This window comes from Oncorhynchus mykiss, chromosome 16, assembly GCF_057628025.1.
Source record: "Oncorhynchus mykiss isolate SJ-2025 chromosome 16, ASM5762802v1, whole genome shotgun sequence".
Lineage (NCBI taxonomy): Eukaryota > Metazoa > Chordata > Actinopteri > Salmoniformes > Salmonidae > Oncorhynchus > Oncorhynchus mykiss.
In genome coordinates, this window is record NC_143037.1 from 46,062,310 (window position 1) to 46,079,951 (window position 17,642).

At 43.5% G+C, this 17,642-nt stretch overlaps 2 protein-coding genes across 5 annotated transcripts; one reads left to right on the forward strand and one right to left on the reverse strand.

Annotated features, from left to right (window-relative positions):
- Window positions 1-1,073: 1,073 nt before the first annotated feature.
- nol9 (nucleolar protein 9) lies at window positions 1,074-10,051 on the reverse strand. 4 transcript variants are annotated; one of them, XM_036946964.2, is made up of 13 exons: window positions 9,804-10,051; window positions 8,356-8,910; window positions 7,939-8,161; window positions 7,610-7,740; window positions 7,294-7,435; window positions 6,168-6,264; window positions 5,977-6,074; window positions 5,626-5,787; window positions 5,177-5,432; window positions 4,841-4,955; window positions 4,469-4,643; window positions 4,139-4,272; window positions 1,074-3,903 (listed from the first exon to the last, which is right to left on the reverse strand). In XM_036946964.2, exons 2-13 carry the CDS (start codon window positions 8,860-8,862, stop codon window positions 3,781-3,783), a joined length of 2,163 nt encoding a protein of 720 aa, XP_036802859.2. In that variant the 5' UTR covers window positions 8,863-8,910; window positions 9,804-10,051; the 3' UTR covers window positions 1,074-3,780. The 4 variants fall into 4 exon arrangements, with proteins under 4 accessions (XP_036802859.2, XP_036802857.2, XP_036802858.2 ...); XM_036946962.2 differs by lacking the exon at window positions 9,804-10,051 and adding an exon at window positions 9,212-9,659; XM_036946963.2 differs by lacking the exon at window positions 9,804-10,051 and adding an exon at window positions 9,475-9,649.
- Window positions 9,650-16,954, forward strand: LOC110492065 (zinc finger and BTB domain-containing protein 48). The gene is made up of 11 exons (XM_021566055.3): window positions 9,650-10,020; window positions 10,439-11,251; window positions 11,863-12,173; window positions 12,367-12,484; window positions 12,712-12,804; window positions 13,627-13,713; window positions 13,855-14,009; window positions 14,163-14,299; window positions 14,564-14,728; window positions 14,936-15,024; window positions 15,162-16,954. Exons 2-11 carry the CDS (start codon window positions 10,502-10,504, stop codon window positions 15,786-15,788), a joined length of 2,532 nt encoding a protein of 843 aa, XP_021421730.3. The 5' UTR covers window positions 9,650-10,020; window positions 10,439-10,501; the 3' UTR covers window positions 15,789-16,954.
- Window positions 16,955-17,642: the final 688 nt, after the last annotated feature.

Here is a 17,642-nt window from a genome sequence, read left to right on the forward strand (position 1 = left end):
ATAGAATCAGATGACAAATCTCCAGCTTACTGTAAACCGTTGACTTCCAACAGTGCCAATCCTACCAGCATTACAAGACAAGAAGGATAAAACATTTTTTTTTGGCCGAACTGTGATGGATTGACCACTAGGCAAGAAGAACATGCCCTCATAGTAAATGCATTCCTCTATTTCTACATTAACACCAATCTCCATTGTGCATGAATCATGAAAAATGGCCCAATGGTTTAGTCTACTACAGTGAGAGCAGGGGATTTCATCAGATAAATCCTATGTGTTTATTCCCGGGCTTTAGGCTCTATTTGGACTGTCTTGAGTGGGACCTCCAATTTGGGAGATTTCTCATTGGGTTGCATGGGTACTCTCAGGAAAGATGTCTGCCCTGACAAAGCTAAAATAATTACGTGACCACAATGCAGCTCCAGTTGTTTGTATGCTCCCCTCCCCAACAAAGGGGAGGGAAATGGTAAACAAAGCAAGCTGGGAAATAGGGAGATTATATAAATGGCCCACAACAAATTAGCAAGTCTCCACAGTTGTATGTGAATGTAGAGTATGCTCACAATGAGTCCTTGTTCTCTCTTCCAAGTCAAAACAATCAATGACCACAAAACCATATCAGACAAGAGCCTTCCTTGTAAAGAGACATGCTTGCATAAGTGTAGGGGGTGGGAGACTAATTTAGAGTCCCACCTGTCTAATCACTTGATATGATTGGGTTCACTCAATCTGTGTGTGTTTGTCATTAGGCTCCTAAACTGTGTCCATATACACTCATAAAACTCTCGTGTGGCTTCCCATAAAATCTACTAGGACTGTGAGTTTCAGGTTGATACATTAGAAAAATAAACCTGAACAACACTTCCCTCTTCAGGACACAAAGACAACACCTCGTAATACTTGTGTGACTTCTTATCCCCTTTTACTGTATGATCCACTCTGGTACGAATGTATGAGAATGTAAACCCCCCCCCCCCCCCCCCCCCCCCAAAAAAAAAAAGTTTGAGGAAAAAAAACGTGAACCTGTAAATCACTGTCCTTTTCAGGACACAAAAAAACCCTACACACCCAAGTAACAAAGAACTTAAAGGAAGTTTTACTTAGGCCTACTATTACCAACTTCTGTCAAACAAAACTCCTGATGGAACAGGAGGGATAAAAGAGAAAGAGAGAAACGAAATGGGCTGAAAAGAATAGAGGACCGGTAAAAGTTCTTGCCTGTAGTTCTCCTATCGCACCATCAATGCCATAGTTAATATTTTGTCCCAAGGTCAGATGAATAAATAGGTCAATCAATGTTCAGTAATCCAGTACTCTCAGAAATGCAACAGAGATGTTACCTGAAGCATTTACATCCATTACTATGGTAAAAAAAAAAAAAACATTTAAAAAAACATGGACGGAAAACTGTAACAATTCGTAGTGAACTACTATTCAGGTACAATGTGTGTACAGGTTCCTCCTTTTTTTTTTTGCTCTGGAATTTTTTTGACAGGTGTTATCCAATAGCTCTATAGATGGATTGTTGAGCAAGTGACATTGTTTTCTTTTGTTTTAATGGGTTTCATTGTCAGAGAAGACCCCTGCAAGCACTTTCATGTCCTTCTCCATCCAGGCTTTTCATGAATATCACTTGTAGAGTGAATCTTAAGCTGTAACATGGCCCAAATGTACAACCTCTTTTCAAGACAATGTACATTCCACAGTGTGGAAAAATAGTGAAGACATCAAAACTATGAAATAACACACATGGAATCATGTAGTAACCGAAAAAGTGTTCTACGTGAGATTTTTTCAAAGTAGCCACCCTTTGCCTCGATGACAACTTTGTCACAATCTTGGCATTCTCTCAACCAGCTTCATGAGGTAGTCACCTGGAATGCATTTCAATTAACAGGTGTGCCTTGTTAAAAGTTCATGCATGTGAGACAATCAGTTGTGTTGTGACAAGTTAGGGATGGTATACAGAAGATAGCCCTATATGGTAATATACCAAGTTCATATTATTACAAGAACAGCCTCATTAATTAGAAATGGAGGTCAGTCAATTCCCAAAACTTCAAGAAGTTTGAAAGTTCCTTTAAGTACCGTCGCAAAAACCATCGAGCTATGATGAAACTGGCTCTCGAGGACCACCACAGGAAAGGAAGACCCAGAGTTACCTCTGCCGCAGAGGATAAGTTCATTAGGGTTACCAGCCTCAGAAATCAGAAGCTAACTGCACCTCAGATTGCAGCCAAATAAATGCTTTACGGTTCAAGTAACAGACATCTCAACATCCACTATTCATGGTCAAATTGCTGGAAAGAAACCACTACTAAAGAACACCAATAATAAGAAGAGACTTGCTTGGGCAAAGAAACACAAACAATGGACATTAGACCAGTGGAAATCTGCCCTTGGGTCTGATGAGTCCAAATTAGATTTTTGGTTCCAGCTGCCGTGTCTTTGTGAGACGCAGAGCAGGTGAGCAAGACAATGATCTCTGCATGTGTGGTTCCCACCGTGACACATGGAGGTGGTGGTGTGATGGTGCTTTGCTGGTGACACTGTCAGTGATTTATTTAGAATTCAAGGCACACTTAACCAGCATGGCTACCGCAGCATTCTGCAGTGATACGCCATCTCATCTGGTTTGCACTTAGTGGGACTATCATTTGTATTTCAACAGGACAATGACCCAACACACCTCCAGGATGTGTAAGGGCTATTTGACCAAGGAGAGTGATGGAATGTGGCATCAGATGACCTGGCCTCCACAATCACCCGACTTCAACCCAATTGAGATGGTTTGGGATGAGTTGGACCGCAGAGGGAAGGAAAAGCAGCCATATCAGCATATGTAGGAACTCCTTCAAAACTGTTGGAAAAGCATTCCAGGCAAAGCTGGTTGAGAGAATGCCAAGAGTGCACAAAGCTGTCATCAAGGCAAAGGGTGGCTACTTATATTTTGATTTGTTTTAACACTTTTTTTGGTTGTGTGTCATTTCATAGTTTGTCTTTACTATTTTCTACTTTGTAAAATAATAGTGAACAAAGATAAACCCTTGAATGAGTAGGTGTGTCCAAACTTTTGACTGGTACTGTATATTATGACATGGAACTTTGAACATTTAACCATGATATCACATCTGCTAGGGACATGTCATGATGGGCCACTTAAAAAGACCAAAGGTCAACAGATTTAGAAAGTCCTGACAGTGACAAGAAAAGCTCACATTTTCAACAACAAAAAGTATATCAATTTGTTTACATTTGATAATGTGTACAATCTTGGCTTTGGAATGTGACCCATGAGGAATAGACATCAAACCCAGTATGTGTCCCAAATGGCACCCTATTCCTTATATAGTGCACTACTTTTGACCAGTGCGCCAGGGAATACGGTGCCATTTCAGATGCAGACAGAGGTTTAACTGCATGTCTAGATATTGTCCATGTGATAGAAACACGTTCAAACATCCTAAACTATTGAATACAGCACCCCCCCCAAAAAACAAATTCTCTCATGATTGTAGACCAAGGTAAACCCAATTGACGCCAACAAGAGGGAGTTGACCTCCACAGCCTGGGCCGTCTTCAGCACTGATCTGGGGTGCGAGTACGCCCTCGAGTCACTCACACCAACTCTACGGTACACCCTCTCCTGAACCTTCACTTCTGTACATTCAACGACCTTAACTCTGGCCTTGGTGTTTAAAGTCAATAAACAAGGCAAAAAAAAAAAAAAAAGAAAAAAAAAAAAGATTTCTTGCTGTGAAACCATAAAAACAAAAACAATCACTTTGCGTTTTTCATCTGGCCAGGTCTTACAAGCCCCTTGAAGACGTGAAGCTTGCCGGCCCCAGTTAGCTCAAAGCTGTAGTCCATTGTGACGTAGGGAGGATCTCCCAGAATTCCTGTCTGTAACAGAAAGAGGATATGGGCTAAGATGACACTGGAGAGGAACAGGACAACAAATCAGTCCGAAAGAAAAAATGTAATAGTTCGGGGCAGTTGTGATTTTTCACGTTTTATTATAGCTGATATTCAAGTGTGAAAGTCAAACAAAGATATTGAACAGAGGTTTGTGGAGCAGAGAGTACATCGGTGAAGTGTTTAGAGTGCTTAGTGTGTGGGAGGTATCATCTCGTCTTACCTGGCCTGTGAGGAGGGTGTTGGGCAGTGTGACAGCCCCCAGCAGAAGACAGTTGACCTGACGGAGGATGGAGGGAGCTACAGGTGTAACAAGGAAGTACAGGCCCCGTGCCATGTCCACACCTCGAAGGACACCTGCGGAACAGAGAGAAACACTACTTAATAGATTGCGCTCACCAGCGTGTCATTCATCCAAGAGGTAGTCATCCATGTGGAGATGCCAAACTTTGTTATTGTTCTAGGTTTGATATACATGCATTACTGTTGCTACCACACATCAGAAGACTGAAAGATGATGTGTTTATGGTTAATATAGTGTATATACACGTACCAAAGCCCACACAGGGACAGACAGGGGTTTGGGAGAGCAGTACTGGGCTTCCCCTGCCTGATACCTTCTCATTCAGACAGCACAGCCCCACCAGACTGGCATTGGCAGTGTAGAGCACATGAGTTGGTGCCACCTCGCAGTGTGTCACACCCACAGCCACTGCTGAATGGGGAACCTGCAGGGAGAGGACAAGAGATGGACGTAGTGGAATTTGTTTTTATTGTTAAATGCTGACTTGAATCCTATGCTTATCATAAATAAACATGATTTGGTGCAAGCAGGCTGGCAGAACAGGACACTTCAGAATGGGTCGCGTCAAAGCTTCAGATTGTGGCAACATTCTTCTTTCAAAAAGTGGTGATGATTTCTTACCTGGTAGGGGGTGAAGCAGTGTAGGGGTCTGACAGGGCCTGGTTCAGGGGACTGCAGCTGGCTGAAGTAGCCCAGCAGAGCCAGGTCACGCTGCTCGTTGCTGCGCTGGTGTCTCCTTTGGAAGAATAATACACACACCGCAGAGGAGAGAGAGGAAGTCAGAGAAGTAGGGCAGACGAAGACTGATACGTCAGCTTAATGGACAAGTGTTCCTGGCAAGAAGTGCAGGGTGGGTTTGTCTTTTCTCTAAAAGTAAAGGGAAAGTATCTTCCATCAGCAAAAAAAATGTATATCCCATGGCAACCAAGAAAGCTGTGGTGTTGTTAGGACTCTTACATTTCTCCCGGGCGGCCTGCTCCTTCAAACTCTGAGTGAATACGGAATAGAGTGTAACTCCGCTGGGCAGGATGAGTTCCAGAGTTGTCCTCCCCCAAAGCTGACTGGACAGGAGGGTGTGTCTGCCAGCCGTGGGATGACCTCAGGAACTCAGGGGTGAGTTGGGGGCACATGACTTTATCCCCACTACTGAGCTGCACCACGTGAGAAATGGAGAAAAGGCGAATGATGTCCACCAACAACTGAAAGCCAAAACCTGAAGAAGCAGGCACATGTTAAAATGGCAGTATGAAAAACATTTGTAAATAATACAAGTATGAATTACTATGCATTACTTCTGTTCAAATGTGTGCTTGCTTTCCCCTTCTTTTTAAAGATTGGGCTATACACGAACATGGCATTTGAGACAAATTTTGCCCCCGGGTTGCCAAGAATACTGTGTTACTGACCTTTGACCCAGCCCATGGTGTTGATGACGATGGGCGTCTCTCGGTTGTACAAGCGCCACAGGGACTTGAGGGACTCCAGATAGCGGTCCAGGTCCGTTTCACAGGACGACTGGCCATAGAAGATCATGTGCTCTGGGGCCCACTGGTGTGTAAAGGGGGGACCTGGAAACAACATGAGACAGACAGACCAGGGTTAGTTTGGATTAGTTAAGACCCAAAACATTTATAGGACCGTTGAAAAATACAGGGAAATACAGGTAGTTACAGTGTATTTGGCATGTGTAATGAAAACTCACTCACTGCACTATAATGTATTGTACACATGATAAAGAAAACAGTTACGATACATACCCAGCAGTGGCTCTCTGACAGTAGACAGAGAGAGACAACCTGAGGGAGTGAACTCTGTCTGGCCTAGGTCACACTCCAGGTATTCTACACTTGCAGTGCTGCACACACAGACACACAGGGAGGGTTAATGCTGTAAGCATTGTATCACTGAAGAACCTTCCAAACAAACAAATCAAAAACACATTACTCACTGGTTAAGTAAAGTATTGATGAGGTGACGGTTGAAGGTGGACTTTCCAACATTCTTAGCACCACATACAAGAATAACTGGACAGCCATCTAGCTCCTCTGTAGATGAAGAACAAAAACAGTCCATAGGTCATCAGGTTGAAATATCTCCGCCTCCATCATGTGGAATACAACAGAAACATGACATGCTTGTCAGTAGAAAATAACTGAAAGGGACCTGTTTGCCATGTTAAAGAGGGGCTGAACTCACTCATGTCACCTCACTTTCCCACATCCCCATTAAGAAATGCCAGGAGCAATGAGAGTTTGAAGTGGGTGAGTTATGTTCTCTACAGTTGTCTGTCGTTTACTTGAAATATCCCAAACAGCCACCGTACACGTGACGAATAGGCTTAGCAACCTGGGCCGCATTCATGATTGCTTGATCTACATGTCAGAGGTATGTTTTGTTCTAGATTACATATTTCTATTTGATCGTTCCAAAAGACTGTGTCCTGCTGAACGCGACCTGGTGACACAGCATGTGAAGGTGATTGGTCAAGAATACCAAGCTCAGAGGATTTCCTGTTTTCTGTACCATCACCGGTATCAGTGTCTTTGATGACAGTTGTGTTTGTGATGCTAACGTTAGCGCACGAATGTGAGGATGTTTGAGTTGGAAAAAAACCCAAGACCTTGATAAACAACAAGTCTCGTTCTTTCAACATAACATTGGCAAAGATTTATGTATTGTTGTCTCATGTAAACAAGTCCGAGGCGCTGCATGCTAACGGGTTTACTTTAGGTCGATTGCACTGCTACGATTGGATAGAGCGCACTTGGCGCAACCGGTTCACCGTGCATGACAATACTCCCTAGGCATTACCATCCCGTGTTCGTGGGCAAGACTGAGCGTGATTGAAATCAAAACACAACCCTCCAATATCCAAGGATTTAGGCGTGTAATAGTTTTCCCTAAATGTCACAAATCTCCCGTTTGGAAGATACTGACTTTATAACCAAAAGTATACTATTTCCACTTTGAAAAAGTGTTTCTAAATAACACTGCTGCCACGTAGATCTTTTTCGACCAAATAAGTTGTTTTTTGGGGTTCCTCTTTGAGATAGCAGGGCTGTGTGTGTGTTTACCTGCACAGGCGTTAACCAGGCCGTTGAGAGCCTCCCTGTAGGTCTGTGACATAACCATGCCTCCGGCTGTTTTCCGCAGTGGGGTTATGCCAAGGCCAGAGAGCGGAGTGTCCAGCATAGCTGAACTCTCTCGGATGTCCCTCTATCATTCAAATAAATCAAATGCATTTATAAAGCCATTTTTACATCAGTAGTTGTCAAAACGTGCTTTACAGTAACTCTACAAAGAAGAGGTCGGTACAATCAAAGTCTGTATGAAAAGGCCAGTAGTAACATGCTGTAGATAGACAACATCGGATTATCAGAGTCAACCCACCGAACTGAGTCCAAACAGCTCTTTGAGGTCTGGGAAACTGGTGAGGAACCGCGTCAGAGGGGTGTCCAGGGGCTCCAGCAGGATCACACAGGAGTCTGAATCTACTTCACTCAACAACCTTCTACGTGTCTCTAAACAGAACACAGAAAATAAAGATTAAATGCTGCTCGTTTGTAAGGTTGCTTCAAACTCAAACCAACAATTTACTCCCTCAAGGGTGATCTAACTAGGCCTATAACTGAAAACAAATCAAAAAAAGAAGGCAGCTGAGGATAGTGTCATGCAAATTATTTAAAGGGTGGACGGTCTCATTCAAAGGCTCTCCTTACCTGTAGAGAGGTACTTGCGGACAATGGCTTTGGCCTCTAGACGGCCCGCTTTCTTGGTCTTGCTGGGGTTAGGGGAATCCCCCAGTGCTGTGACGGTGAGGGGGCAATGTGAGGAAGGGGAAAAAAGTGGGTAGGACTGCTGACCCTCCTCAAGGGTGAAACCATGCACCTCCACCCGACCGTACAGACATGACAGAAGGCACTTCCCCCTAAAACACAGGGTCTGCAGGAAAAAGAGATCAGGGTGACTTAGAATAACTTTAATCCACACAGCATGGGCAAAATTAATAATACAATTTATAAGAGACAAAACACTAGCAGGAGGCATTAGTGAAAGCACACAGGAAGTAGCTTATAGCAGGGAGTGTAGTTGCCACTGAAAAGTAAAAAGTGTAGCTGAAAATACTGCGTAAGTACCTGACCCTGTTGCATGACCAGCACTGTGCGATTATGGATGTAGTCTCGCTCTGCACAGTGAACAAAAGCCTCCTCCTCTATCCTGCCAGGCGCAGCTTTGGCTGAGACACAACTCTCCTGGCCCTCCATACTCTCTCCACCACCATTTTGATGTAAAACAGACTTGGCAAAGGAGCTCCAGTCCTGGGACTCGTCTGAGTCACTGCCCTGCTCTGGTCCACCTGCTCCCCCGTTGGTCAGGGGACAAGAGGGGGTCCTCTCCGTGGCAGCCGGAGTCTTGACCGGTCTGAAGGACACAGCCTTGGCGCCCTTCTTCAGTCTCTTCAGGTTAGGCTTGTCCTTTCTAAGGTTAGATGCGCGGTGCTCTAGCTTGGCCATGGCTGTGCTTGGGCTGAGGTTTGAAGAGTCTGAGTTTTTGGCAATTCTGTTGGACTTGAACCACTTGTCATTACATTGTTGCCTCTTGGACGTCTGCTTGGTTTTGGGGAGAGATTTCTGCACTTTCATGGTTTCTTATGGCTTTCCCTTTGCAAGTAAGATGTAAGGTGGGGAACCCTGGAGAGAGAATAGTACAAAATGAACACGACTAATGCAATGGGCAAGCATCGATTTAGCTATCTGTACATACTATACTAGCAGGCAAGTTAAGATTGATTGTTGTTAGCTAGCTACATATAATTTACCTAACTACTAGTAGTAACAAATTTAACTTATCTTCGCTAAGGTGAATGAACACAGTTGCTGCCCAATACTACAGTGATGTCAATGAATCTCTGGTTAGCTAGCTAAGATAGCTTTTGTTACATTAGTTAGCTAGCCAACAAACGTTAGTGGTGTTCTATTGGAGAGCATATACCACGATCGGCAAGACGAAGGTTGGATACCAAGCAGTACCTCTCCGTAGCTTCTCAAAAATATGCTTGGAGGACCTCTATAGCGAACGAATAAAAATCGTGTTGGCACATTGCTACAGTATAACGTTACTGTTAGCTAGATAGCGTAGTGGTTTCACCATGTGAGCCAGCCAGACGCCATTCTGAGTAATAATTGGCCAACCAGTATCCCACAGCGACGGTTACAGCGTTTAGCAGTTAGCAAGCTCGTTTTGCCGTTACCTACCTTATATTAGTTACAGCTACCTAAAATAGGCATTTATTAAATTAACGCAACCTGGATACAAAATATTAACTATAGCTCAGGCTAGACTGCCCAATTATTTTGGGGGGGGGGGTGGGGTTATCGATAAAATAGGATGGACAGTAAATAACTTCACGGGGTTCACGCATGCTCAGTTGTTCGCGTAGCTAGCTGATAGCGTAGACAGCTAACCATGCATCCACCAAAGAGAACATCAGCTCGAAATATCATTAGTTAGTCGACCCCCAAATAATGCAATTATATAACTACACGATCGTGTAATTTGAACGTGATGTTAACATGCTACCCACCATTCAATTGCAAAGCGTGTATTTACGGTTAGCTAGCTCGCTTGCAATATGCTAGCCTAACCGTCACATCCGGTCCCTACCGCCTGGCCTGGACGAGACATAACGCAATACATGTTCCTGATACGTTAGTCAAAATTACTGTTTATAAATTATATTAAATGCAATGCACCATTCCAACAACCGATAGCAGTGACACGATTGCCAGCATCCTGCAAAGGTAAATCGCGTCTCTGTTGTTTCTACTGGACAGATGAAAGCTTAGGGAGCGTCTGTATAATGTCGAAAACGTCGAGGTGCGTAGCTAGTTAGGGGCCTACCTACTAATAATTTCTGGGTAATACATTTGTCTAATCTTAAACTAATTCTATTTATTTCAGTTTTATTATCTCATATGTGTTGGCATATTTAGTACTACTCAACCCATTGTGCAAATGTCTCATACCAGGTTTAAGTGAATATCTAGCTAATAATGCATCTGAAGTCTGGACTATGCATGACAAATGACTGATGATGGTGTAGTTAAGACTTAAGATTGCAAGAATACTAATAGCCTAATGATATTAATAGAAGTTACAGACAGTAGCCCATTTTCTATTCATTTCTTCAATTGTCATCTGTTTTCTGACTCTTTCAAGCAACTCCATGACACTGAATCCAGTGTACCTTGAGAAGCAGCAATCTACTGTCAAGGGTGAGAGATGCTTACACAGGTGAGCAGCACCCATGCCCAACGGGTGTTGTCTTTTCTGAATGAGCAGAGGGGTCTTGGCTGGTTCTGTGATGCCAAACTGACTGTAGGAGGAGATGGGAGGGCGTACAATGCCCATCGCAACATCCTGGCCTGTTTTAGTAAGATTTTCCAGGAATCTGAGCCAACCACTACCATGGTTAAGAAGGTCTCCCTCCCAAAGGAGTGCCCCACAGACGGCCTGGAACTACTTCTAGACTTTTTCTACACAGGGAATTTGAAGCTTGACTCTCTGAATCTGGACAATGTGCAACAGGCTGCAGACAGCCTATGTGTACCAGATGCGCTCGCCCTCTGTCAGCAGTTCACCACAGAAGGGACCATCTCTCCAGAAGAACCTCCGTCTGCAGATCTTCTGGGTGAAGATGATGGCCTAATCCCACCTGTAATTTCTACAGAAACCAAGGTCCCCCTAAAAAGGGGGAGGCCCCCCCAAAAAAGAGGGAGGCCCAAAAAATCCCAAACCCCTAGTAGCGGCTCAAGTAAGAAGGATCCTCCAGAAGCAACAGCCACCACAACTCGCTCTGGGCGTAAGGTGAAGATCTCCAGAAGGCTGCTTGGAGAGGGCCCCAGGCCGCAGCTCCTGCCCCAGGGAACCACCAGCAGGGGAACACCACAACTAGTTATCAGCCTAATGGATAGAAGTGATGGGGCTGAGGACGAGGGACAAAGCCTCCCTCAGCCTACAGATACAACAGAGGTAGGCTATAATACATAACCTTATCCTAAAGTGTTAACGTAAGAATAGATTAGGAGGGTATGTTCCTAAAGATTTGTATATTTTATACTAGAACTATAAAGTAGGCCAGGGATAGGCCTACTTTGTCAGAGCAAATGGTCGGGGGGCCGGAACATATTTATAAGAATTTGTACACTGCAAATTGGCCACAACTATGCCCAAAAAGAGATTGTATTTGAAAATAATTTCATACCTTATTTCACGATCACGTCTCTTTTTTTATTTATTCGTGGGAATACTTGGGAACAGATTTCCTAAATTAGATATATTTTTTATCTGAATTCCTGGTATTTTCCCCCAAAAACTTTTTTAGAATAATAATTTACAAAAAAATTTGGGGGGCCAAAGAAAATCACTCATGAGCCGGTTTTGGCCCGCGTGCTGCCTGTTGCCGACCCCTGCAGTAGGCCTATACCTGCCAGTGCTTAGGCTATAACTACCCGTGCTTAGGCTATAACTACAATATGATGGATAATGCATGAAATATTGTGTCTCCCAGTTACAGGTGGATGGGCCAGAAGATGTGATGAATGACAATAGAGGATGATTCATTGTGTTTGTCTATTTCGCAGGTAACAGACATGGTCACTGGCATTGTACCAGATGTTAGCTATAAAGCTAATTCTCATTTGCAGCCTCACGATGATGATGACGACGATGATGGTTTGATGGAGGGGGTGGATGAGGACACGGATGAAGAGTATGTGCCCCATGCCCTACCGACTACCACCTCCAGCCCCAAAGGCAGACGTAAAGGACCAGGCAAAGCTGTCAATAAAGAGAACAGTGAGGAGGCAGCCAAGGGCTCCAAAAAGGGCTCTGTTCAGTGCCCCACCTGCAATAAGACCTTCCTCAGCAAATACTATCTCAAAGTACACAACAGGTATGCAACTCACTGCTATCACATTGCATTGACTTTGCATTGATTCTGTCTTTATTATACAATCTTTGTTTTTAAAGGTTGGTCCTGTTGAGATAAAAAATATCTTGCAAGAGAGACCTGAATAATGACAAAGACTGCTATTATCGAGTGACTAGTGTTGTTGTGTTATTTATGTTCTTCCACTGTTCACCAGGCGTCATACGGGTGAGAAGCCCTTTGCATGCTCTAAGTGTGGGAAGAGGTACTACAGGAAGGAGAATCTGATGGACCACCAGGCCCGGAACTGCAAATGTGGTGAAAAAGTAAAAGCGGTGAGTGATCAGCAGGACTAAAGTCATGTCCGCTTAGTCATCAAAAGGAAGAAAAGTGAGCATAAAGGGGAGGGATTACCATGACTTGTCCAATAAGAAATGCTTATTTTTGTTTTCGGTTGTAAAACATTTTGACACTTGTGTGCTCGAAATTATGCAAAATTATAAAATTATACCTTACATTTTCCCTCATGCACTGTATGTGTGTATTCTTGTTGTTACTACAGGTGCACAACTGTCTTCAATGCCCCATGTCATTTGACAGAGTGGTGGATCTACGTCTGCACACTGTCTCCCATACAGGGGAAATGCCCAATAAGGTCCAGCACCTACCACCTTACACCCTTGAACACGCCCACAGGACAGTGAACATCAGGGTTGAGGTCAAGTCTGAATTGAGTTGCGAATTGCTCTTTAACTCCAACCCAATTCTTGAATTTGAATTGGCCACACACCACAGGAAGCATCATTTGAATTGAATTTGAATTAAAGGAAGTAGAATTTTATTCAATGAAATTCTAATTATTTATTCTAGACGTCACCATAGTAATGATTATTTACCAAAACCATGTAGCATAAGGTTGAAACATTTCCAGTTGTAAAACTCATTCTCCTAAAACAATTGGAAATCATTACAGTGATTTGGAAATATTCTAAGATCAGGTTGTCTATAATAATTCATGAATTTGTTTTTCAATATATGAACAAAAATACATTTCCCATATTACGTTAGATCAAACACTGCAATATGGAAGGGAACAATCTAACAACTCATGCCAAAGAAAAAGAATCAAACTAATATTTTAAATGGTATGTGTATTCTTTGCATTAATTAAGTGGCATATCCTTTTGATAAAACATTTGTCAAATGAATTAGGCTCATGTTTCACATCTCAGTTGAATTAGTTTGAATTGCTTTGAATAAAATTAGACTTCCCCCCAATTCAAATTCAATTCAAATTCTGCTTCCTTTGAGGTGTGGCCAACTTAAAATGAATTGTTTGAATTGAATTAATATATTCCAAATTGACCCCAACCCTGGTGAACACGTCATTAACTTACATTTGAAGACTTCTCTCTCTGGTCTGCTTTGTATCAAACTCATATTGACATATTATCGCTTGATCTTGTATCTATTTCAGTGTACGTCATGCTCGGAACAGTTTATGCGTAAAAAAGATTTGAGAAACCACGAAATCAAAATCCACGGCGCACCCAAACCACATGCAGTAAGTCTTCTCCCTTTCCTTTGCGTTAATTGGTCGACCTTTTCCTGTATTCACACCATCTTTTGCTTCTGCATTATTGTCAAGATGTATGACTGCTTGCTTGCTGATCACCGTCTAACCTGTGATGAATATTTCCCACAGTGCTCTCTGTGCAGCAAAGCCTACCTGTCTAAAACGGAGGTGCGTCTGCATGAGGCGTCCAAGCATCGAGGCGAGAAGCTCTTTGTGTGTGAAGAGTGTGGCCATCGAGCCTCCAGCCGAAACGGCCTGCAGATGCACATCAAAGCCATTCACAGGTGGGGCTGCGTCTGGGCATGGTAGTGGGTGAGGAGTTTGTTACCGTGGGGGAGCTAGACTGTTTGACTGAACCGATATAGCCTACTGTCGTATAATGTGACATAATGTATCAAATAATGTGATGTCCCTGTTTGTTTGTCTCACTTTCTCAGAAACGAGCGTCCATTTGTGTGTGAGTACTGCAACCATGCGTTTACCCAGAAGGCCAACCTCAACATGCACCTGCGCGTTCACACTGGAGAGAAGCCCTATCAGTGCCACCTTTGTGGGAAGACCTTCCGGACACAGGGTAAGAACCGCCATCCTCTCTCTAGGCCCTGCAGATGCCATAGCAGGACACACCCATTACTAACAATGAACATAGTTACACAGGTCCTACAGTATGATTTAGTCTCATAGTTATCATTTAGCTAGACTAAAGCACACTCTCTGTCTCTCAGACTAACACATACACTCTCACATTAACATCCAGTGAGCTCTCACACGGCCTATTCCGCCGCTTGAACATTGTGCTTGTGCCGATGCCTATGTGTGTGTTTGTATGTCATTCCAGCCAGTCTTGACAAGCACCACCGCACCCACACGGGAGAGCGGCCTTACAGCTGTGAGTTCTGTAACCAGCGCTTCACAGAGAAGGGCCCGATGCTCCGCCATGTCGCCAGCAAGCACCAGGACGACCGCCCTCACTGCTGTAAGATATGTGGCAAGACCTTCAAGGGTGAGAGAGGAACTGTCGTGGTTGACAAGAGATTGTGGCGTCACTGATGATACTACCTTTTCTGTTGAAATAATATTTTCTGTCATGTTTTAATCTAATCAGTAGATTTCGTCCTGAAAAGATTCAATCCCGACTTTAGTTGAACAAAATGCGGCAAAACACGTTTACTGTATGTTTTCTTATGGCCTTGTTTGTTAAATCCTCCAGCCATCGAGCAGCTCCGCGTCCATGTGCGTCGCCATCAGGGCATGAGGAAGTTTGAGTGCGAAAAGTGTGGCTACAAGTTCACCAGACAGGTAAGCCATGCATTTCCAATGTGCTAGCTTGGTTCCTCAAATGTCCATGCATGTTTAATGCTCACCCAGCCACTGAGGGGATAAATGAAGCTGTATAATTTGAATTGAATACTGAAGTCTCTCCTCTTTTCCTCCAGGCCCACTTACGACGTCATATTCAGGTCCACAACCGCACCGAGAACTACAACCCGCGGGAGAGGAAGCTACGGAACCTGATAGTAAAGGATGAGGGGTCGCAGGAGGAGGATGAGACTAGCCCCTCACCAACACCACCCACTGAGAAGGGGACACCTGAGGGGCTGGCACCTGTCTCTGGACCCAGTGTCCCTCTTCCTGTCTTTGGACCTGGACTCAGTGTGTCTGGACCTGGAACTGTACCAGGAGCCAGTGACATCCTCAGGGTGGTTATCCAGCCCCTGGTGGAGGAGGTGGTGTCAAGCCAAGGGCAGGTGGTGGTGGGCTTTAACCAGGCTGTGGTGGGGCATGGGCCTGGCCAGTTGGAGGTAGGCTTAGCCCAGAGCCAAGGTGTGGTAGAGGTGGGCCTTACTCATGGCCAGGTCGGCTTTCCCCAGGTTGGGGCGGGACAGGGACATGGCCAGGTGGAGGTGCTCTCCTCCCAGGGTTTGGGTGTGGTGGGGCATGGTTTCATTGTGACAGATGTGATGGACCAGACTCTCCTGGTGGCAGGAGACTACCCCATCCCTGAGACCACGGTGGATCTGAAGGACATACGGGAGGATCCTCCTGCTAAGAGCAAGGCCTGAGGACGGGACAGGCAACGTATTGTGACGTGGAATCTACTTGGGAAAATGCATGGGATTTGAAAAAAGTAATTAACTGTTGTTTTGAGGGTGACATTTCAACCACAGGATGTGGTTGTCATCGTAGTAACCAAATTTACTATGTCATCGTAGTAACCAAATTTCAACATAGACAAACCCTTGTATAAAATATGTTGAATTTGTACCTTTAAAACAACATCAGATCTTCAATGTTCTGTTCACTATCAGGAAAAAGAACACAACAGGCTGGGGCAGCACCTAGTGGAGAATCTATCTACAGCAGAGCTGACTGGGGCTTGTTTTGTTTTTTTGTGGAATTTATTTATTTATTTTTTACGAAGTCAGTCGGGGTCTCAACCTACTGTTTAGAGATAGCATAGTGGATTACAAAATGTGCAATTTCAATAGTTTTCCTCTTGTTATGTCAGTCACTGACAGTCAATCAATTAGCCCATGTAAGCTAACATTTTATAGATTGCTAGGTAAGTTAGTCTAGCCAGCTATCTAAATCTTGTTGTAATCATGGCCGAGTTACTGACCGGACACCCAAGGCACGTGCCCTGACCTCCAAGGGGCCCCCCATTGATTTTGTTAGTCACTGTCACACAGATATCATAAGAACATGCAAGAAATTCACATAAAAATTGCTACATTTTCTCTCCTTCCCATAGCAAAATTAGTAGAATTGCATTCAATTAGTTTTGCATTCAATTCGTTTTAAAACTGCAAACTGTTCTTTCTGCCCCATGGAAAAATGTGTAGAATTGCAGGAAGTCTGATTTAAAACTGCAACATTTTCTCCACGCCCCAAGGAAAATGTGTCGAATTGCAGGACATTAACTTTAAAGTAGCACGTTTTTCTCTCTGCCCGCAAAGAGGGGGGCCACTAAAATGTTTTGCCTTTGAGATGGGTAAAAATATTTCTTGGGGGCCCCCAAAATGCTAGGGCCCTGCACATTTGCAAGTTATTAGCGTTATGAACATAGAAAGTAATACATCTTTAATGCTGGCAATCAGAATGTGTTGTTTGGTGTCAAGTTATATGGCTACAATTTGGTTAATGTTTGAAATGTATTTATATGATTACAAAAAAAGCGATTGTTTAAATTGTTATATTTTTAAATAAATGCCTATTTGTTCAGCCCACAGCCCACCATTCAGATTATACTTTGGCACACCAAGCCCAAAAAGTTTGAGGACCCCCGGACTACAACTACCCTTTAGTCTCCCATCCAGGGTTTTAACCAAGCCTAGTGCTGCTTAGCTATGATATTTGTCACTGTCTATTACCAATGCGCTATCTAGAGAATGATTGTTGAGAGATCTAAATAGATTCACTGTTGCTATTGAAGTCATTCATTCATTTGTAGACAAACTGGAATTAAAGCCAGACTAAGTCAGCACAGATGGAACTATCCAAGCAGAAGACACATCTCCTTCAAATGTTGACATTTTTGTTGCGTTTTCAACCAAACACAATTCAATATTACTTTTCTAATACAGTAAATAGCCTAAAGTTAAGGCCATTTTACAAACTAATGTAACATTCAAATTAGTAACACATCCATGGCCACATTTTGAGGTTACTGTAACTTTACATTTCTTCTTATGTAATCATATAAAGCATGCATTTTCAAGATACAGATAACTGCCAAACTAATGGAAACACTTGAGTAAATGAAGGTAAGTGTGCTTCTTGAGTTAATTAAGCAATTAACATGCCATCATGCTTAGAGTCATGTATAAAAATGCTGGGCAGGTTATTATTTTGGCTCCCATGGCTATGCCCCCACAGCATGACAATGGCACCATCCACAGGGCACGAGTGGTCACTGA

Excerpts from the sequence above, each read along its gene's own strand:
- nol9 (XM_036946964.2), bottom strand. The coding sequence starts at position 8,862 with ATGAAAGTGCAGAAATCTCTCCCCAAAACCAAGCAGACGTCCAAGAGG. Across the intron at positions 5,433-5,625 it reads CACCATGGGCTGGGTCAAAG|GTTTTGGCTTTCAGTTGTTG; the intron begins GTCAGTAACACA and ends CTGCTTCTTCAG. Across the intron at positions 4,644-4,840 it reads ACTGCTTCACCCCCTACCAG|GTTCCCCATTCAGCAGTGGC; the intron begins GTAAGAAATCAT and ends CTCTCCCTGCAG.
- LOC110492065 (XM_021566055.3), top strand. The coding sequence starts at position 10,502 with ATGCTTACACAGGTGAGCAGCACCCATGCCCAACGGGTGTTGTCTTTT. Across the intron at positions 12,485-12,711 it reads GTGGTGAAAAAGTAAAAGCG|GTGCACAACTGTCTTCAATG; the intron begins GTGAGTGATCAG and ends TTGTTACTACAG. Across the intron at positions 12,805-13,626 it reads CAGGGGAAATGCCCAATAAG|TGTACGTCATGCTCGGAACA; the intron begins GTCCAGCACCTA and ends TATCTATTTCAG.